At 40.5% G+C, this 23,403-nt stretch overlaps 1 protein-coding gene across 2 annotated transcripts in view; it reads right to left on the minus strand.

Annotated features, from left to right (window-relative positions):
• wnk4a (WNK lysine deficient protein kinase 4a) overlaps nt 1–23,403 on the minus strand; it is a 103,072-nt gene that overhangs the window by 7,362 nt on the left and 72,307 nt on the right. For both annotated transcript variants that reach the window (XM_057826034.1, XM_057826033.1), the window contains exons 10-16: nt 22,403–22,476; nt 18,425–18,560; nt 18,217–18,333; nt 10,418–10,591; nt 6,872–6,926; nt 6,645–6,776; nt 2,511–3,211 (exon numbers count right to left, since the gene is read on the minus strand). In XM_057826034.1, the coding sequence (XP_057682017.1) occupies nt 2,511–3,211; nt 6,645–6,776; nt 6,872–6,926; nt 10,418–10,591; nt 18,217–18,333; nt 18,425–18,560; nt 22,403–22,476 (1,389 nt within the window). The remainder of the gene's footprint in view (nt 1–2,510; nt 3,212–6,644; nt 6,777–6,871; nt 6,927–10,417; nt 10,592–18,216; nt 18,334–18,424; nt 18,561–22,402; nt 22,477–23,403) is intronic.

The following is a 23,403-nucleotide window of genomic DNA, read 5'->3' on the forward strand; positions in this document are numbered from 1 at the left end:
GTTAGTTTAAGCTTTGCTTTCATGTTGGGAAGTGGGAGGGAATGCTAGTTAACACTTCAACAGCCAGAGAAATGGTAAACGGTGCAGGCTCGGCGATGCCCTCTTCTGTTACAAGGTCCCCCCAGGATTGATAAATCTAAATTCAAGACTTTTAAGACCTTTTTTAATGCCATTTCAACTGAAAATTAATACTTTTCTCGCACCCAATATTTACTTAAATTTGAATCATATTAAAAAAATAAAGCACTGAACATCAAATTTAACCTCAATTACTAAGTGTGTTTGACAAAAGAATGCACATTTATTGAAGATACAATTAAAACACATTTAAATATAAGGTCTTTCAGAATTTTTTTCCCAGGATAAAATGCATTTTACACTATTATTGTAAAGCAACTTCAGAAATTACATTTGCAATACAACAGGTTTCCCTTTTAAGAGGACCTAGTCAAGGTGGTATGTAGGTGATTGTCAAGTTGGCCACCTTAACTGTAAAGTGCTTGCAATTAGCTGTGAAAGTTTAAAAAAACAGCCACTAAATGGCAGTAGTTTACCATTAATCACCACAAAATAAAAAAGCTACACATGAGCATTTCCCTTGGTAATTGTTTTTTTCTAATCACATTACAAGAAGTATACAAAAAACATGTTAATCCTTTGTTAGCTATTGAAGACATTTCTTTTAATCAGATAGGGAAAATCCATACTATCAAGAAAAACATTTAAATATACCAGGGGGTGTTTTACTATCACCTACATTATAATTTGCCTATCACCATGCCATGTTATTCAGATCAACGTTACCCCGCACTCGTTCCAATAATAGACAGTGTCAAATGTTGTGTATCTGAGAGTGATGGTGAATCTACGACTCCGGTTTATCCATGCTAAGGCTAGTGCACCTGCCAATACCCCATTGAACATGGCTAACTCTTGAGTTAAAACTGCGAAATTCACATTCATTCGAAAGGCAAACCGTGCAGAAATACATTATTGCATCTAACACATTTTAATTGGAGAAATTGGCAACTTACTTTGAAACGTTAAGCAGGTCCACTGCCTTCGCATGACCCAAAAACTGCGACCCAAAGTATCTGGATGCGACTTGGTCGCCAATCCAATACTTCACATGCTGGTCCAACTGTTTGGACTTGGTTGTCTTGTTGAGGCTTTCGTCGAACATAACAACTAAGTCATCTGAGCAGTTACCATTAACACCATTCATTGCGTTAGCACACATTACTGTGCGATTGCCTGCTGCTGTGATGTTGATGCTAATGATGCTAACGGCGCGCACGCACAAGGTGCAGTGCATCGTAAAAATTCTACCCGTCATCTTCGTTATGGATTAAAAAAAAACAAAAAAAAACTTTGTCACGATATAATTTAGGTTGCACTGAGACGTTCTTGAAAATTAAAACCACGGTGAAAAATTCCAGACTTATGACAGCTAATTTAATACTTTTAATATCTTTAATAATGGAAAACTAAATTCAATGCTTTTTTAATACTTTTAAAAAGCCGCGGGTACCCTGTGTTAGCTCGCTATTAGCCTGCTAGCTTAATGAGCAGCTGTCGTTTTCCCTGTTGAATTGCCCAATATTTGGACCTTATTATTAGCCTCATTCATATCCTAATATCTGAACATTTAAATATGTAAACTAAAGTGCAATCACATTCGTAAATGAATGGCTTCTGGTTTTTGAAATGTAAATAAACCAATCTATTGTGATAAAACAACAAAATTGCAATAACTGCATTAACCATCAAAATGAGGTCTAAGTGTAACTAGTCTTGAAACAAATCTGAATAAGGAAAAACATTGCAATAAAATAATGCAAACTGGTTAAACTTGAGAGTAGCCGAGATGTGTCATGACAGAACATTACTCCTCAAGTTCAGCATTCGCCTAATTGATATCTGGCGCCATCTAGCGTCGTGAATGGGTATAATGTCTAGACCCCCAAATATAAGATGACTCCCACTTTTTCAGTCTTATTTCAATGCAAAAAACACCGTCTTATATTCGGGCCAATACGATAAATTGCTATTTTGGTCAAAAACTTATATGATATGTTAAATATTGCTATTGAGCCTGTAAATATAGGTGATTATCTCTGCATTTGGAGATTTTTGTGCATCTAGTGTAAAATCTGAGGCTTTTACAGCCATTTTAAGTTGTGTTATACTTATATAGAAAATAATTTGGGATTTTATAAGGGAACAACTTTGAATTTTTTGATGCTGCTGCTCATGGAGACTAAGGTAGATGCCTGTTTTGGTTTTTAGCAGCTTTGGTTTTGTAAATATTTGAATATGATTTTTTTTAAAAAAATAGGCCCCCTACGAATCGGCCCTGTTTCTCGTGTCATGTCACTAGGTTATGAAGTCTAGGACAGAGGTCTGTAAATCCCAGAGCTGATGTTAACATACCCCAGTTTTATTATTGTTTCTGTTGTGATCAAAGTGATTGTTAGCATTTGATGCTAAAGCAGTGAGGCGTGACTTACAGTACTCTCTGGACTGTCTGTTGATGATGGTGACAAATCTGACGACGAAGTGGAACAGGACACTTTAGATAAGACCGGAATCTTGCCCGGGAAGGGTTCAAGATCCTCCAATGGGAGACTCGGCGATGCGGAGGCTCCGGTCTGCTGCAGTGGAGTTTGTGGTGGGCTAGCTGGGGAGGTGTCCTGCCAACCTTGAGGGAATCCCTCCGTCGGAGGAGTTGTTCCAGAGCTGGGACAAACATTTGCTGGGTATGGCACCTCCAGAGTGGGGGTCTGATATTGTGGGGGGTACGGGTACGCTGTATGTGGGTGGAAGCCCCCGTAGGAGGGCATCCCCTGTTGGGTGGGCGGGATGAATGACTGCGCCATGCTCATGGCCATGGAGATGACATTCGCCAGAGAGAACAGGGGTTGACTGTGCGGGGGCCACATGCCAGGGTGCTGGGGTGTGGGCGGCGGCCCGGGTGGGCTCTCGCTGTCTTTAAGGAGGTTTGGGGAGCCCGGCGGCACTGGGGAAGGAACAGAGCCAAAGGTGGGGCTACTGGACACGCGGGTGAGCGGGGGATGGAGGCCACCCACTGACGCAGCTCCAAGTTTGGGAGAAACTGGCCGTGTGGCGTAATGGAACGGGAAGTTGCCCATGTAAGGCACGTGGTAGTGGGGCAGAAGAGACGCGGTGTGGTGATAAGCAAGAGGAGAACCTGCAAGACAAACGTGTAATCAATCCACACGGACAAGAGAAGATTCAGTCTGTCCCCTCAGCCTTCGCGGGGAGCGTAAATCTCGCGTTTGTTAAACAAAGACATTTTGTTCCTAGTGTAACTGCGGTCCTGTCACCATCATGACTCCGAGGTAAGTGCAAATTTTTCCCATGTGCGCTTCTGAGACTCATTTTGGACTTGAAAGGCAGTCCTTATTTGCACATCATGCCAAATGGGAGCACTAGCAACAAACATTCACAGTTGATTCATTTGGCTCCCCTTTTGTTGGTGAGGAAACAACTGGCAACAAGTTGAAATTGTACAACAGCATGAATTATAAACGATTAAAAATGAAATATACAAATAAATAAACACAGCAGTAATGCAAAAATGTTAATTTAAAAATGTTAACATTTAATTTAAAAATATGTGAACTTCAAAAAACTGTCATACAGGTAGTCCCCGGGTTACAAATGAGTTCTGGTCCTACAATGGCGACGTAACCCAGAAGTCGGAATCAACCCTTTAAGTACCCCTAAAAAAACCTAAATCTCAAAATAACTATCCAAAAACATGTATTATACGTCAAAATAATACAGATACTGTGAGGTACGTTCTGTTAAATGTCGTTATATTCAATGACTTTTCGGGCTTTACTCGCGAGTGAGTCGCCTTGCTGAGAGAAAAGGGCGCTGTTGAAAGTGTAGAGATGCGAGAGAAGGGGGAATGTCATTGCCGCTCAGGTCGCCAGCATCGCCTATCTCAACGTGAGCCCACTGTCCGAACTCAAAAAACTCGCAACGGGACCCGCAAGAGGAGTCGGGGCCAGGGGAGAAGCAGCACCGGCAGCATGAGAACAAGGAAGCAGGGCCCAAAGGCGGATTTCCCGGGCGAAGGGAACTGAAGGACGGTGGCGACGCTGCTGGGGGAACAGGAGATCCTGACAAGGAATCAGGTACTGTTTACGCGTTTTAAAAACAGTAATAATAAAAAACGACTGGAGAGAAAATGACGGATAAGACTCCGGCGGTAAAGTCGGAATCACGTTGAGGGTACGTCGGAAACCGGGGACTACCTATCAGTGTCGTTAATAACGGCATTAGAATATAACGGCGTTAATACTACTATGCTAGGTGGCTCCAATAATACCTGACTGTAGCCAATAGCCTACAAACTACGCCCACATGATGCTTCGGTAGACATCACATATATACAGAACTAGATGCAAATGACAGACACGGCTGCATTAGCAACATGTATAACAAAGAACTAGATGCGTTAGTAAACACCCGCCATCTTAAAGCAGCAGACTTCACAGGAAGGCTCTGTTGTAGAGAACCTCCCTAGCGAACTGAAGTACCTTTTTGTCTAAAATGCTACTAAATCGGTAAAATCTTGACTTAAATTTATTTTTAAATGATGAAATAGTTTTATAACTTACATATGTCAAAAGTAGACAGAAGGGAAGTAATCCATTAACGGGAGCAATTTTAGCAACTAACGGTTGATTCACAACATTAAATGACTTCCACACATAGCAAAGGTTACTATCTAGTTATCGCAATATCCGCAATACCCCTGTGTCTAGTTAAGTTTAGGGTAAAGAATTGGGCTAGGGCCAATTGTCCAACAAAAACCCTTTAAACTTCACATTGTTTGACCTGTTTTTTGTTGTTGTTGTTTTTTTTGAGAGAGAAAAAAAACAGATACAGCTGCAGGTCATCAGCATAAAAATGAAAAGAGGTATTATGTTTTTTTTTTTTTTTTTTTATAATTGATCCTAAAGATAGGAGATAAAGTGCAAAAAGAACAGGCCTTAAAATAGAGCCTTGTGGCAACCAGCAAGACAGAGAAGTCTGCGAGGAGGAAAATTCCCCAATCAATCTTTGAGACGGTCCTATGTTCCAGGTACGATTTAAACCATTGTAGAGCGATACCACCAGTCTTTTTAATCTTACTTTAAATAAGTAATTCATTACAGTTACAAATTACTTCTCCCAAAAAGTAATTGCGTTAGTAAAGTTACCTGAATGTAAGAGTAATTTGTTACTTGGCAAAGTAACTGGTGATAATTTTCATGTTTTAAAAAAACAAAACAAAAAAAAACAGGTCACACAATGTGAAGTTTAAAGGGTTTTTGTTGGACAATTGGCCCTAGCCCAATTCTTTACCCAAAACTTAACTAGACACAGGGGTAATGCGGATAATGCGATAACTAGATAGTAACCTTTGCTATGTGTGGAAGTCATTTAATGGTGTGAATCAACCGTTAAGTTGTTAAAATTGCTCCCGTTATTGGAGTAGTTCCCTTCTGTCTACTTTTGACATGTGTAAGTTTTAAAACTATTTCATCATTTAAAGATAAATTTAAGTCAAGATTTTGCCGATTTAGTAGCATTTTAGATAAAAAGGTACTTAAGTTCGCTAAGAAGGTTCTCTACAACAGAGCCTTCCTGTGAAGTCTACTGCTTTAAGATGGCGGCTGTTTACTAACGCATCTAGTTCTTAATTATACATGTTGCTAATGCAGCCGTGTCTGTCATTTGCATCTAGTTCTGTATATATGTGATATCTACCGAAGTATCATGTGGGCGTAGTTTGTAGGCTATCGGCTACAAACAGGTATTATAAGAGCCACCTAGCATAGTAGCATCATGTTTGCAACGGCGTCACCCTCCCTTGCCTCCTCCCTGCTCTGCTCTCTCGTCTCCATGAGTTCGTCTTTCTCTTGACTTTTCTCGCGTTAGTCAACCAACATGGTAACGCACGCCTTTCCCGCCTCAGTAAGGTTAACGGCGTTGCCAAGATGAGAAAAGTAATTATTAGATGACTCACTACAGAAGAAAATAACGCCGTTAGTAATGCCGTTATATTCTAACGCCGTTATTAACAACACTGGTTACCACGGATACGTATGAAGTGCTCTAAATGAGACTGTATGGTCGACTGTATCGTGTGCTGCTGCAAGGTCTAGTAAAAACAGGATAGCTGGGGTTCCCTTATCCTCAGAAAGGGCAATATCATTGTGCACTTTTAACAGTGCTGTGTCTGGACTTGAAGCCTGATTAAAATTTGTCAAGGGTGGGAATGTTTGCAATTGAATAAAAACAACTTTTTCTCAAACTTTAGAAAGGAAAGTCAAGTGGGAGACGCGTCTAAAACTGGACAGCACAGAAGGGTAACCTTTGAATAGAGATCCACTGTAGTGAGCAACGTCCCTGAAAGGGTTAAGGGTAGGCAAATTTAACTCAGAGTTAACCCTCAAAAAAATGTAGAAGTTAATTATTTTAATTGCACATAATATCAGTGCCACGAAAGAAAAAAATATGCCTTTTAATCTTATTAATCATGGTTAAAATGAGTTATAAATGCCCAACCCTATCATGACAAGGCTATTAGTCGTTTCTATCTTCAAAGAAATCAAAAGATTTACCAGGTGCATTATGGAATGACTGTGAACGGACAAGCGGTCGCCCAGGTAACGTTGTGTCTGGGGCGAAGACGACGCCATTGTCGCACGGGGGCGATCCACGTGGCTCTTCACCCGAGTTGGCCACAGCAAAGTCTGAGGCGCACACAATCAAACACACACACACGAGCATGAGCGTGAAACACAATGACATCAGTATGACAAACAGATAACATAATAAACTGAATTACCGGGTAGGGAGGAAGAGAAGTGAGTTCGTGGGAGGCTCTGACTGTGCAGATCCGGCTACAAAAGAAAACAAGAGCACCTGAGTATGAATTAATCACCTCTGAGTTGGATGATTTGCACTGATGAGTTTTTTTTATGCTCTCCCTACAAGCACAGTGCATACTGAAATTTATTTACGGCTCGTTAGGTTTATACACTCGTCCAATACATATTGATGCCAATGCACGGATTTTATCAGTTTGCATTATGAATAGGCGTGTGAAAATCAAGGGCGTAGGTTTGGTTTCAACGTTGGCAGGGACGATATACTGTAGCAGCGTCACCTGCAAGTACTTTTTGCTGGGGACGGGACATTAACAAGACCAAACAGACTAATGAATGGGGGTCAGCGCTACATTTCTCACGAATATGAACCTATTTATTTGATAGGCTAAATGATCAATGCAGAATAAATCTCTATTGACCTATACTAACTTTCATGTGTATTGGTTCCAGTGTTGTTAATTTTACTTCAAAAAAGTAATTAATTAAAATTACAAATTACTTCTCCCAAAAAGTAATTGCGTTAGTAACTCAGTTACATGAATTTAAGAGTAGTTACTTGGCAAAGTAACTAGTGATAATTTTCATGTTGTTTTTTTTTTTTCCCTCAAAAAAAAAAAAAAAAAAGTTTAAAGGTTTTTTGGGACAATTGGCCCTAGCCCAATTCTTTGCCCTCCACTTAACTAGACACAAGGGTATTGCGATGCTAGATAGTAACCTTTGCTATGTGTGGAAGTCATTTAAAGTTGTGATTCAACCGTTAAAGTTGTTAAAATTGCTCCCGCTATTGCATTAGTTCCCTTCTGTCTACTTTCAACATGTGTAAGTTTTAAAACTGTTTCATCCTTTAAAGATAGATTTAAGTCAAGATTTTGCCGATTTAGATAAAAAAAAAAAGTAGGTTCGCTAGAAAGGATCTCGACAACGGAGCCTTCCAGAGAGGTCTACTGCTTTAAGATGGCGGCTGTTTACTAACGCATGTAGTCCTTAAAACATGTTGCCAATGCAGCCGTGTCTATCATTTGCATCTAGTTCTATAATATGTGATATCTACCATATCATGTGGGCGTAGTTTGTAGGCTACAGTCAGGTATTATTGGAGCCACCTAGCATCGCGTTTGCAACGGCGTCTTCCCCACTCTCGTCTCCGTGGGTCCGTCTCTCTGACTTTTTTTATTCAACCAACTTAGTAACGCATAGTAACGCACGCCTTTCCCGCCTCAGTAACGGAAACGGCGTTGCCAAGCTGAGAAAAGTAATTAATTAGATTACTCACTACTGAAAAAAATAACGCCGTTAGTAACGCCGTTATATTGTAACGCCGTTATTAACAACACTGATTGGTTCAGGTGATACAATGTTCGTTTAAACATTTGTTTTCAAAAACTGCTAAAGAAACATTATGAAGTGCAAGTCCCTTTATTAAAAAAAGGGAGCTATCAAGAATGGGTCCACTTCTGGGGGACACTGGAGCACCCCTAGACTCAAACTAAAACCAAAGTACTCCCATGAAATTCTGATGTGCGATTTAATTTCAGAATTTATTTTCATGTCGGTGTCCCCCTGAAGTGGACCCATTCTTGAAAAGCTCCCCGTTTTTATCAATAAAGGTATTTGCACTCTGAAGCCTCTGTATTCCAGTACCGCAATGCACATAATGCAAACAATGATCCAAATGAGGGCCATCTAGCTTGACTTAGTTGTTCCTTGTGGAGGCTGGCCTTAACGCAGTAGTTTTGCAGGTTAGCAAGTTCACACAGTTTAATGTTATGCTAAATCTGATGCAGGTCAGACTTTCAGTAGCAAAATTAGTGGTGTTTCCCCCACCTCCACAACATTGGCATCTTTTTACATTACTAACAGTGGCTGCTACTGGCCCAAAAAAAACTTCTAATATCCCTCCTCTTCGAAGGGGCCGAAGGAGGCGTCATGTTGTCGACATTAATTTGTCAGAGTGGTGTGAGTATGAGTGTGCGATGTGTGTCTTTGTGGCCTACAATCAACTAATCAGCCAATCAAAAATGCATTCGGGGGGAAAAAATGGACCGGCACATTCCGCAAGTGAAAAGGGATAAATGTGTGTCATAGTCTGGTCTATTCTATCCTTACAACATAGGGGGAAGACAATCTAAATTACCTATATAACTGAACTCATTACACAGTATAATTCAAATAAGGTTGCTTAAAAGTTGGTAGGGACAATTTGAGCATCCTGAAAAGTTGGTACTGTTATGTCCCTACCGTCCCTATGCAAACCTATGCCCTTGGTGACAATATATTAAGAAAGTCGCGATATTTTGTAGCCCAAAAGGTTATCGATATGGTCCCACCGAGACTTGATATATCGTTTTAAAAAGGTGTCACTGTTAAAAAAAAAAATTTAAAAAAAAAGGAATGAAAAAGTTGCTACCAAGATCTTCCATTAGAATAGTGTCTAGCATTGACTGCGCGAGACATTCAATTCATTTTGACTAGATTGGACGTCTAGAGCTGTCAATGGCATTGAAACATTTACAGCCAGTCTTTGTGGGCATTTAGGTCACTTTCTGTTCATTTTAGGGAATGTTTCCTATTGATTTTGAGTCACTTTCTAGTCATTTTGGGATATTCTTGGGTAACTTCCTTTTCAGTAACCCAAAATGAACAGGAAGTGACCCATAAATGCCCCAAAATTAACAGGAAGTGACACGGAAATGCCCCTAAAGGAAAAATAAGTGACAGAAAATCAACAAGAAATGACCAAAATGCCTAAAAATGACCTCGTTGCCCGGCATTGACTGACAGCGAATGCCAACCACCCAGTTCATATGGATTGGACGTCTACTAGTGATAAATTTGGTCCAATTCACAGCAGAAACATCTAATATAGCTTTATTAGATGTTTTGTACAGTATCCTAGAATGATTTCCTGACCCAAGTATCGATCAATGTTGAATTATCATATCGTGAGATCGTTTTCGTGTGCGTTGTATCGCAAATCGTATCATATCGTGAGGTACCCAGAGGTTCCCACACATAGTTATGAGTGGAAAAATGTTGATGCTTCTTTGCAGATTAGAAAGAAAAAGCTGTATGCACGCTCTTCAACTAGAACTAGCCCAACCAATTCTGTGTGGCAACAAGTTTGTGAGATACTGTAACACATTTAGTTGAAAACTAAAGCTGTTTCTTCACTCATTGCTCCAATTAGTGGCTACGTGCATGCCGACAATATTTTTTTTAGGTTGACTCACACAGGATCGCTTTGTAAGTGTGTGTCTTTTTGCATCATGGGGCCTCGTGAGTTAGCCCAACTCGCTTTTGGAACGTTATCTTCCCAAAGGTCTCAGAATAGAAGCTGACCTCAGAAGTCAATATGTCACGGCGTAAATTGCTGGAACACCCTGCCCTCTCGCACACTTAAGCTTCTGATGCCGCGACACGGTTACTCTAAGTGATTTTCCGACGGGGACTGCACAAAACAAACGTCAAATCGCATCCCCGTTGAAGTACGCATTGTGGCTGACCTGCGAGGAAGACAGCGGGTTAGCTGCACTTTGGAAGGCAGGTTGCGGGGGGCGCTGCCCGCTGGGGTGCACTGGCTGCTCTTTGGCCATGAGCGCCTCTGCCCGCTTGATGATGTCGCCCATGCGGTAGATGAAGCCTTCCTTCTCCGACGGCAAGATGAACTCGTTGTGCACCTGTGGCAAAAAAAGCAACCGACGTCAACTATTGTTACAAATTCACAAGTCCAAGAAAAATGACTGTTTCAATATTGAGTAGATGCTGGTTAGACTTACAGCAAGTAGCGTAAATACTAGGGCTGTCAAACGATTAAAATTTTTAATCAAGTTAATCACAGCTTAAAAATTAATTAATCGTAATTAATCGAAATTCAAACCATCTCTAAAATATCCCATATTTTTCTGTAAATTACTGTTGGAATGGAAAGATAAGACACAAGACAGACATAAACATTCAACATACTGTACAGAAGTACTGTATTTGTTTATTATAACAATAAATCCACAAGATGGCATTAACATTATTAACATTCTTTCTGTTAAAGGGATCCACAGATAGAAACACTTGTAGATCTTAAAAGATAATTTGAGTACAAATTATAGTAATTTTATATTAAACCCCTCTTAATGTTTTCATTTTAATAAAAAATAAACTAATAGCTTGCCATTGTTGACGTCGCCGAGCGGGACGTCACATGGGCTCCCTGCCGTTCTTCCACAGTGTATTTAACTATGTGAGGTAGTGATTGAAATACACCACAAGGTGTCAATGGCGAGTTTCAAATTAATTAGAGATCTAGCCAAGGCAAAGTCTGACTAAGTTTTATGTGTATTTTGCATAGCTATTTTGATTGGGAATGCCAGTTCTCTTTGCATTGAGCGCTTTTCTTTTTGTGAACATTATTTTTTTTGAAAGATAGGAATATAATTTTTGCTGTGCTTTCACTAAATGATACTGTAGCGCCCAAATGCATGATGGGAAGTTGGGCAACCACGACTGTCAGTGATGGCTGCAAGTGGTAAGAAAAAGATCTCCTCCTGTCATTCTTCCCCACGTCGTTCGCCACAGTACTTATATTTGTTGTGAAAGAGTTGCCAAAGCTTAAGCCAATAAAAGACGCAGTCCAATGAACGCCTGTGTCCACTCGCATTTCTCTGCCTTTTCGCTCTCAATGTTTTGCTCTCAATGTGCTAAAACAGCGTCAATGTATATTGTTTTAGGCAACGCATGAACGGGTCATTCCGTGCATGCGTTAATTGCATCAAATATTTTAACATGATTAATTTTTAAAATTCATTACCACCCGTTAACCCGATAAATTTGACAGCACTAGTAAATACGGATGTTTTTCAAAGTTGCAGTTTTGTAAATTGATTTTGATTACATGCACATTATTTGTTCTGGCAGTTGGCTTTGTCTTCTTCTTCTACTTTCGACTATAGTTGTAAAAACTAAGTGTAAGAGTTTGTGAATCCGCCAATACCGCGACCTGATCCGACACAGATTTTTTTTTTTTTTTTAACAAACGTTCCAAACGTATTACTGTCCCACCGTGCCACCTTCATAATATGAATTATTTTGAAACAAGAATAACTTACAAAAATCCTTGTCTGCAGTGCGAGTTCACTACAAAGCTTCCCCGGCAAGATCAAAGTTACAAACCTGTCAATCACTGTTAACTTTAAGTACCAAACACAAGCGGGACAGTTTGGCCACACTGCTTCGCAGGACAGAGGGTGACAGGCTGTGGCGCGGTTCGAGCATGTAGCAGAAATACAAGCACATTTTTAAATTGAAAAACCCGATCCTTTTCACCCAATTCCAATCCTCTGAAAAAAATGGCACGATCGGCCAGATTTCCGATCACGTGATCGGATCGGGACATCCCGAGTTGCACCCATACAAGTATCGGTATCGATACAGCACTAAAATAACGTCATCGATATCAGAGAACACTAAGAAATAATGTGCCGATGCGGGTATTTTTTCGAGATCTAGTTTCCAACCACTGTTCACCCTACCCAAGATGGCAGCCACCGACGCAAAAAAGGACCACTTGTTGCTCCAACCAAGATGAGGATAGATGTCTAATCGTGTGGCGTCCAATCATCCTTCAGCTGTGAATTTCAGTGAGTCCATCAGTTGAAGACGTCCAACCCATTCAAAGCGGGAGAAACACTCACTGGGAACCCTCTCACTTCAAATGGTTTGGACAATTAGCAAATGTTCTTCCTCTGGCCGAGATGCACTCTCCCACCAATTAGTTCATACAAGTAGACATTAAAGGGAATCGCATACTTTCCCATATTTACTGTTTGTTTTACTCTAACACACTCAATATAAACTAAATCGCATTTAAATAATTGTTTAACAAAGCAAGTAGAATATTTGATGAGTAGTTGGACTTGGAGCGATTGGAATTTGCAAAGTCAAGACAACGGGCAGATGAAGGCATAACAGATATGGGTTGCCTGCGGACTACGGAAGCCCAACACGCATGTCATGCAGTTGACTGAACGAGACTGACGCTGACGGAGCAAGACAAGCAGGTGATGGCCAAGACATCTTCAAGCCACGTCTGGACCACCAAATCGCGCCATCAGCTCATCTGGGGACCAACAAAGGACAGTCCGGAACAGTGAAAGGACATCCTCCCCTCCCACAAGGAACATCTGAATATGGAGGAACCAGCGACTGAGAAGTGAACACTCAGCACTCAAGTGGCGCTGAGGATGACAAAATCCTCAACTCTTGTTGCCCTGACAACAGTAAAGCCCGAATTCACCTGTCCAATCCACAACAGAATATAATCCTAAACAATGCCCAAACACACCCTTCCTCCGGACCACAGCCCACCTTACCAGAGCCTTCAAAAGACTGAATTCTTTAGCTTGAGTTGTCTTTTCACGGGAACATTTTTGTATACTTGTTGTTTGTTGACCCTGGAGCCAGCTTTCCTCCTCGTCTGGGTCTATTTTATTTTCTTTGCTGAAGCCATCTCCACCCTGAACAGCCATATGTAACACCATCACCTAATGTCCAATATTCATTTGCATGCAATATACTCTGTGCAATACTTACTAAGTGCAATATTCAATGCCACACTGTCAACTTCTGCTACTTAACTTCTATTCACACATATTCTATGTGCAATACTTATTTACATGCAATATTAACGTGCTATATTCAATGCCTTCACTGTCACTGCTGCTACTTCACTTCAATTATTTGCACTGCCTGAAAAAAAGGACTACCTCATACATATTTTGTATTTATTTAGATTTTATACTTTTATTTTTGCAAGCCACTTTTGAGATTTTTACTTGTCCTGCACTCTAAAGGGAGATGCTCCACAATTTCATTGTACAGCTGTATAATTATTACATTAAAGGGCTATTCTATTTTATTCTATTTGTTGTTTTTGCCTTGCTTTCTGATTGCTGTCGACTTGGAATAACTTGTTAAGTTACTGTATGTTTCGAAACCTTTTTCTAGCCTTTAAAATGGAGTTAGTAAGAGGGGTTAAAACTAAGGTGAACGCGCGAAGTTTGGCCTTTTGGCTGGGGTGTCGGGGCACCTCCGCCCCGGGTCAGTGGAATTTTGCTAGCGCAGTTCGGCTAGCGGGATTCCAACAATCTGGCTAAAAGGTCAAATTCCAACAACGTCCAATATATTCAAAGTGAGAGGGCTGACAGCGAATGAATGAACCAACAATAACAGCCAATGAGTTAGGCAGTGGCTGACCAAGTCCATGTCTCCACATAGCAGGGTATTTGGCAAAAAGAAGCTTTGACCAATCATCTACACACACAAAACTGCGCCCAGAGTGAAGATGTGTGAATTCTGCATTTGTGGTGCCATCATTTGGACACTGTTAACCAAAGATTTCACTGTGGAAATGCCACTGACTCCGACTTTGTCCCTACGTCACACATGAGACCAATGTTTACATTTGGAGTAAATTAGACAGGTGCTTTTTTGCTTCCATTTATTTACAAACTTTTGCATTGCTTCATATTGAAGAACACATGCGAAAGATGGGGGGGTATTATGGACAATTATTTTCCACCCATTATTATGCATGTACTTAAAAAAATGAATGAATGCAGTTGGCTGTGGAAGCTTTTGTTTTTTCTAAAAACGTACTGGTGTGGACGTAACTATTTTTTCCTGACGTAATAGGGCAGGGTCCTTGGTTTTAAAAACGCTGCTAGGTGTAGATATGGCTGGCCCAAGTCATGATAGCAATTAATTTACAGTTAAATGAGTATGCAGTAATTTCATATAATGATAATTTTTAAAACATCTTTTTCCAAAAATGTAGTATCGATACAGTATCTGCATCAGCCAATACCACATAGCCGGTTGTTGGTATCGGTACAACACAAGTACTAAACGTGTTTACAATTGTCACCAAAGTCCAGCTCATTCTTGCAAGATTACTTAATTTGTATTTATAGTACATACAAACAGATCATTAAGTGCAGAGGTTGAGTAAATGTCCTGTGACCGTGAAGTGGACAGCATGTTCTATATCCACCCATCAAACGCACTGCTCTCCCTGTCTTTGTTCATTGCTGCCTACCGGGAAAAACAACCTCCTCCATGAGTAATGGCAATATCCTCCTAATTCACACAGTTGTTGTGGGGAGTTGCTGTGACCGAGTAGCTGTCAGCACGGCTTCATTCTGCTCTGAGCTACCGTTCCAAGATGCCATCAACCAATGCTTATTTTATGGGTGCAAAATCAGACAGTTGCTTAAATAGAAGAATCAAGATCGGGATGTGATAAGGCAAGGGCGTCAAATTCATCTTTGTCGGTCTGCAAACTTGGGCATCCACGAGTAATTAACGAACCAATGACTAATTGATTGTTAAATAAACAACTTTTGATAGTTGATGAAACATTTAGAGACATTGTTGACCTAAAAATGGTCCAAATTCTCTTTTTGGAGGCCCGTAATAGCAAAGATTTTTGTATTTATTTTTCATTGCTTTTTTTACATACATTAATTTTCATTCAAAAAGGAGAAACTAAATATTCTTTTTTAATGTATTTTAATTTTTTAAAATTAAGTACTCGCTTTTTATTTTTGTAATTTTTCCTTTGAATTCGTGTTGATGTATTTTACACTTTTTTAACAACTTTTTTATTAAAAGGAGAAAATAGTAAATATTATTAGATATTATTCTTAATTTTTCTATTAAAATGTTTTTATATTTTTGATAAGAAAAACAAAGCGAAATTTTTTTTTTTTTTTTTTTTTTTTTTTTTTTTTTTTAAAACCTGTACTGTTCAGCAGCTTTGACTCGGAGAATGGGAATCTGAGTGTCCTTATGGTCTGAACAGTTTTAATGTAATGTGTAGCAGGAAGAGGTGATGGGGGGACAGAAAGGAAAATAGATGTGGAGAGACAGATACAGAAAAGAAGAACAAACAACAAGAAATACATTAGACGCCTACACTAGCTATGAATATATATCATTAGCTATTGTTGTATTTCCTATGGACACCATGGGGGTGAGGAGAAAGGGGGGGGGGAGTAAAAAAGAGATGTGATTAGGCGCGGTGGTGTGTACAGAAATCAGCAATATGAGGTGTATAACCCAGAAATATGTGAATAACTTGTATGTGTGGCTATATTGACATCCTATAGACCCTACTCACCTACGTCACAAAATGGGCGTGTCGCTGTTTCCGGCCGCCATATTGTACCTGTTTTTTAGACCTATTCTCATTGTTTTCAATTAGTCGAGCAAGTTATAGAGCAATCCATGGAAGCCCCGGTGTTATCTGACGCTGTAAACTCATTGGATGCGTTGCATAAAAGGCGTTACGTGGAAAAGCTTCAGTTTATCCATTCGCCAGATCCGTATTTGATGCCTAAATCGATGTTTTTCGACCCGCTGCCTTCGCCGTCTCTGCCTGACCCTGATATTTACAACTATCTTGTCCACACAAAATCAGCCTATTCTCACGAAAGTTTGAAAAACTTTTAAGAGCTTGGAGGCTTATAAATGCTACGTTGCTGGTTGGGTGAAACAGGTCCTCGTACACGAAAATTCAGCAGGAATCTTGTGCTCGGAAGGTGAGTTACGAAATTTTCAATTCAAAATCTTTTGTTCTTGCTAACATCCACTGTCAAGTCTAATGTATTTCATGTCATTTGTCAATGGAGCTAGGGCTTTTAATGTTTATATGGTTTAGCGATAGCACTCTCACTACATACATATATAATATGTAATAAATATGAAGTGCGATAGCACTACTCCAGATTGTCCCTAGTTGAATTTATTTTTTGGCTTTTGGCCTCAATAGTGAAATTGTAAATTAATTGTATGACAACTGTCTGATTATCCCCTTATAATTATATATTTTTAGGTAGTTCATTCACAACGTCTGAGTGTGTCTTGTCGGCGATTAGCCTAGCAATGATCTTAATTGTGGTTGTCAGCCCCAAACCCTCTAAATATATATTAAATGCATCTTACCAGATATAAAATGACGTTTGGATAGTCCAAAATAGTCGTTTAGAGCCCAGTTTTCTCGTCGAATTGCAGCAGTCAATCTCGGTCTCCTCTTCGGGTCTCTCGGAATACGGTAAAACTTCAAGTCTCTCCGTCTATCTTCTCTGTTTTTGCAACCGACCGCCACACACGACTTCACCATTTTGATTATTAATGTTAACGAGCAGAAAAACACGCCATAATAGGAGGAATTTACGAAGCGCTAATGCATTATCATGACGAGTATACGGACAGCATGGCGCGGGGGGGGGTGGCTGTGACGTCACGTGAGTAGGGTCTATTGTATGCTGCCTAACCGCGAATCCTGGCACCGACATTCACTACTTGCGTGTGTTTAATTTCACCCAGTCATGGGTGAATCCCATTAGACGTGTGATAGTCCTGCAGACAAGTGGAAATGCTGCAACGGGGCAACCCCAGGGCCACGGCCCCTCCTCAGTCAATCTCGGGGGTGAGTGAGCCAGCCCATCCCCCCTCCCGCAGCTCCAATAAGGGGGCGCCGTCATCCCCCCAGGACCTAGGGTGATCCCCCGGACCATTAACCAGCCTTCAGGGAAGGGATGACAGGACGCAGCACCGCCCTCTATGCCCTCCACCACCACCACCGGGCTCACCAGCCACTGCCACAACCCCACAACCGACACAGTACACCGCGGGACCCCCACGGCTTTCTATGCCGGGGTAGCACAGGATCCCCACCCAGAGTGAGCGACACCCCGCCGACCCACCGACAATCAGCTCGCACCGGAGCCCAAGGAGTATACTCAAGTAAAGAAGAGAGGTGAAGGCAGAAGCTCACACTTTAAAATATCGGATAATATTGACATCAGTGTTGGGCCAGTGTACATTATGCCTTTAAAGTGAATGTAGAAGCCTTCTGCCTTTGTACAAGGGCTGGTCACAGCTTTGCACAGCAGTTTTGCTTACTGACCATTTGATGTCTCCAAATTGAGATGCTTGGGGTTTGTTATGTGAGCAGACCTTTTGCATTTACGGTGCAAAAATTAAATGAACAATAAATGATTGAAAAATAATGAATTATAAACTCATGAATTAGTCATAATATGTTAAGTCAATGACCGCATATATTTGTATGGGTTTGATACCGGTATCGGATTTTTTGAGTTGGGCAATATCGGGACATCGGTTAAAAAGTCATTATCAGGCAACTCTAGCCAAAATTAAACAACTTTTGCTTGATATTCTAATTTTTCGGGTAGTTCCTATAGTAGGCACCAAACGAGATGTCTAAGTAGAGGTAATGGTTTCTCACCATGACGGCGGCGATGTCATCCGGGTTGTCACCATCCAGGTCAAACTTGAACGTCACCATCTTGTCGTTGTGCGTCTGGAGCTGACATTCCACCACTCGGTCCACCTTGTCGGACAACTGCATAGGAATTGAGGGGATACCATACTTAGATAGAGGTGAGATAAATGGTAGGCGTCCAAAACCGATTTAAGTGTCGGGATCATCATACCCCGGTGATGCGAAGCCTTGAGCGTACACGTCTCCTGAAAAGCTTGGCGGTGGTTCGCCTGGCGACCGTTTTCTCGCTCTTCTCTGACACGCCCTCGTAGCCGTCGCTCAGGCCAGAAGTCACATCGGAGGCGTAGCTGTGATTAAGTTAAAAAAAAGAAAAAACAATGGCGACTACGCAATGGAGTAGATATTGTTAGACTAGTTTTGAGCGTCACGAACATACGTTCATTCGCTGCCACCCTCCAAATTAAACGGGATTGGACGTCTATGACCGTCAGTGGCAATCAATGCCAGGCAATGAGTTCCCTGTTGATTTTCTGTCACTTCCTTTTCCTTGTGGGGCATTTAAGGGTCACTTCTGTTTGATTTTGGTGCATTTACAGGACACTTCCTGTGGATTTTGGGTTACTAAAAAGGAAGTCGCTCAAGAAAGTCCCCAAATAAACAGAAAGTATCATGTAAATGCCGTAAAATGAACAGGAAGTGACCTGCAAATGCACACTAAAGACTGGCTGTGAATGCTCCAGTTTCAATGCCATTGACAGCGCTTGACATCCAATCCAGTCAAGACTAATTGGATGTCTAGCGCCGTCAATGGCAGCCAATGAGCTGAAGTAGACATTATTCGAATGGAGGATTTTTGTAGCAGCCTTTTGGTTCCTTATTTTATTTAAACAGTGACACCTTTTAAAAACAATATATCAATTCTTGGTGGGAGCATATAGATAACCGTTTGGGCTACATAGTATCGCGATATGTCACCATTTCAATTTATTTTCACACCCCTAGTAATACAGTGGTATGAAAAAGTATCTGAACCTTTTGGAATTTCTCATATTTCTGTATAACATCACCATCAAATGTGATCTGATTTTTGTCAAAATCACACAGATGACAATACAGTGTCTGCTTTAACAAAAACCACCCAAACATTTATAGGTTTTCATATTTTAATGAGGATACTAAGCAAGCAACGACAGAAGAGGGAAAAATATGTAAGTGAACCCTCTGCCTAAGGAGACTTAAAGAGCAATTGAAACCAATTTTTATAAAACATTTTAAGTCAGGTATGGGCCCAATCACTGGTGAGTGGTTTAAAGCTGCCATGCCCGCTATAAAACAAACACCTGGCAAGAAATGTCTTGATGAGAAGCATTGTCTGATCATGGCTCGGTCAAAAGAGCTGTCTGAAGACCTGCGATCAAGGATTGTTAATTTGTTTAAAGCTGGGAAAGGATACAAAACCATCTCTAAAATTCTGGATGTTCATCAATCGACAGTCAGATAAGTTGTCAACAAATTGAGGGAGTTTGGAACTGTTGCTGCTCTCCTAAGGAATGGCCGTCCACCAAAGATAACACCAAGAGTTCAGCGTAGAATACCCAAAGAGGTAAAAAAGAACCCTAGAGTGTCTGCTAAAGACTTACAGAAATCACTGGCACAGTCCAATATCTCTGTGCACACATCAACTATATGTAAAACTATGGCTAAGAATGGTGTTCATGGGAGGACTCCATGGAGGAAGCCACTGCCGTCTAAAAAAACTTTGTCGCTCGTTTAATATTCACAAAAAGGGACTTCGACACTCCACAGAAGTTTTGGCAACATATTTTGTGGACTGATGAAACCGAAGTTGAATTTTTTGGGGAGTGACACACAATGCCATGTGTGGAGGAAAAATGGAACAGCTCACCAACATCAACACCTCATCCCCAGCGTGAAGCATGGTGGAGGGAGCATCATGATTTGGGGCTGTTTTGCTACGTCAGGGCCTGGACAACTTGCAATCATTAATGGAAGAATGAATTCAAAAGTTTATCGGCATGTTTTGCAGGAAAGCCTGAGGCCGTCTGTCAGACAGTTGAAGCGAAAAAGAAGATGGATGCTTCAACAAGACAATGACCCAAAACACAGAAGTAAATCAACTTCAGAATGGTTTCAGAAGAACAAAATATATGTTCGGGAGTGGCCAAGTCAAAGTCCAGACTTGAACCCCATTGAGATGCTGTGGCATGACCTAAAGACAGCGATTCATGCCAGACATCCCAGGAATCTAACTGAACTACAGCAGTTTTGTTGGGAAGATTGGGCCAAGATTAGTCCTGATCGATGTGCCAGACTGATCTGCAGCTACAGGAAGCGTATGTTTGAAGTTATGGCTGCCAATTGGGGGGGGGGCACAAAATATTACATGTGATGGTTCACTTATTTTTTCCCCTTCTGTCATTGTTTGCATATTATCCTACCTAAAATATGAAAACCTATAAATGTTTGGGTGGTTTTAGTTAAAGCAGAAACTGTTTTTTCATCTATGTGATTTTGACAAAGATCAGCTCTCACTTGATCGCGATTTTATGCAGAAATGTGAGAAATTCCAAAAGGTTCAGATACTTTTTCATACCACTGTAGCTGCATGAAGTAAATAGGGATGTTTCTTTGCTGCCTAGTGTACGCAGAGTAATGAGATGTCCAGGCTGAGTAAATACAATGAACACGAAATAGGTTTCAGAGAAGTGTGGAAAACATTCCATGCACATCTTTTTTTAAATTGTGATTCCTCAGCTAATTGCGTCGCGAGTATACCTAAACATTTATGGGCTTAGCAAGGAGCCTCCTATTTAACCCACTCTCCTGGGGCTGATTTGAAAGTTACAACCATTACTTTTTTTCCCTCCGTATAGGTCAGAGGTTCTCAAAACCTTTGCATCCAGGGAACCCTTATTGAGGGGAAATTTTTCCAGGAAACCCCTAACACCAATTAAACATAACTACCATATGGGTTGCTAAATGTAGGCTCTCATATGCCGTCTTTTAAAAGTTTGAACCTAAATATTTATGATCTGTTTAAAGGAAATTCACTTTAACGACGTTCAATATTTACCTATCTATGCTCGCTGACTTGGACTTATTCAATTAAAATGGCGGGGAGCAATCCGTGTTGCCGACTTAGCAACTTTTTCAAGCTATCTCGAGAATAATTTTCAGAACATGATGACGGTCCCCATAATGTTTTAATTTTTATCATAGGTTTTCACAGATTAATTACTGTAATATCTTTGGGAACGGAAAGAGACAGTTGCTAATGCACTTTTCACACATTCATTAATTGTTTGGTTGCCACTGATGGCGAAAGACAAGAACTAATCGATTAAATTGACTAATAAATTAGTTGCCAATGAATTTGACAGTAGATTTTTGCCGGCAGCGATGAGCAGTCCTGTTCTGGTCCTTGTTTGTGTGAAACGTGACGTCTCGCACACGCCAGTGACTTAAGCAAGAGAGAGAAAGTTCACTGCTACACTCAGGTTTTGTTGCTGAATCAGTAATACTACGAAGTGTTGGGAGTTAAATTGTCTTTTGTGTGGTTAGATCCGGTGTGCCTCCTTCAGAGGAGAGTAAATGAAGCCAATTGTATTGTATGTATTCATTGTTGATGAGATGTTACTACTTAGAACGGCGCGCGAAGCTAGTTAGCGACTATGGTAATCAGTGTCTTAAGTGTCCATTTGTATTGTGTTTTGGAGGAGCATGTTAGCACTTGAGTTAGTGTTAGATAACACAGTTGTCTTCTTTTTATAAAGAAACCACACACACAAACCCATTCATATAAAAGCTTAGCCCCCTTTGAACACAAACTCCCATTCAAACTGTAAATTGTCAGACAAGTACATCTTTTCATAAAGATGCAGCAAAGCCATTTATGCCAACTATTTTGTAAACTCCTTGAGGACCCCAATTTGACAAGCACTGTTGTAGGTTAAGAAACAATTTCCAATGGATCTACAAGCCACTGAAGCAATCTGCATCTTCACTACTTGCTCTCACGCAGAGAATACCCCCCACTAAATTCTTCCAATGTGGGAAAAGGGGCTTCCGCCTCATCTAAAGAAAGCCACCTGGGGTCATTCCTGCCTCTGGACTGTTTTGGCACATTGACAGATGTGGATGAGGAAGAGGAAAAAGAAAAGTTGCGTACCTGTCCCCTGGAGAGTGGAAGCCATTCGGAGATCCTGGATTTACAGACTCAGTGTTGTTGGATACAGCAATGCTCTGTCAAGACAATTATATTAACATGCATCATTATGATCATATCAGTTATTATCCAGGGTTTAATCTCATTTAATGTTTTTTTAATGCCACTTGGCACTCATTGCCAAGTAATTTAATGCCCATGCCTAGGACTGTCAACTATCCCTTGAAAAACAGAATTGTCACGTTTTCAGAAACAAAAGTACGTGTCCTGTATTGAGCTTTCAAGGGAAGCACTTTTGCCCCTATCATCATCAAACTCGAAAATAGTGTCTTATTTGTAGGACGAACGAATACTTGTGCTCTACAAGAATACGCCGAGATTCTCCTGGTTTTTGACCAATGAGCTGACGGAGCAATGACAATACAAAATCTCACTCATCTCATTGGTAGAGGTAGTGTCGCTTGCCATGATGATAACGGAAGACAACATAAGAGTGTGGGAGATAAGAGGTTTAAGTGGATCGCGAGTAATAAGCATGTTCAAAATGATTATCATTTGTTTTCTTGTTCTTATCTGTGTATTTTGACATTGTATTATATTTTTGTGTTCTGTCAATTCCATTTCTATTTCAACATTATATTTAGAGTGATCATTTGTGAAAAGGTGATTGCTGAGGAGACTTTGAAGGCACCTTAATTGTTCCAAAAAAATTGTTTTCACTTCTTTATAAAGTTTATTCATTTGTGTATTTAAAACAAAAAAAGGCCAAACACACAAAAAAGACTCAGGACCTTAAGGGTACAATCATTTATTTATTTTTCATTATTATCTTAAGTTAAGGGGAACAGATGTTAATTTTATTCCAGTATATTTTGTATGAAAAATACATTGCTGAAAAAATATGGTTTTTCCATGTGCTCTTATCTTCAGCCCTGAAATTACCAACCAGAGTACCTACCGGTCCATAAGAGCAATTCCGGGACTTAAGATAACGTAACTCCTAG

Source organism: Corythoichthys intestinalis, chromosome 21, assembly GCF_030265065.1.
Source record: "Corythoichthys intestinalis isolate RoL2023-P3 chromosome 21, ASM3026506v1, whole genome shotgun sequence".
NCBI classification, from domain to species: Eukaryota; Metazoa; Chordata; class Actinopteri; order Syngnathiformes; family Syngnathidae; genus Corythoichthys; species Corythoichthys intestinalis.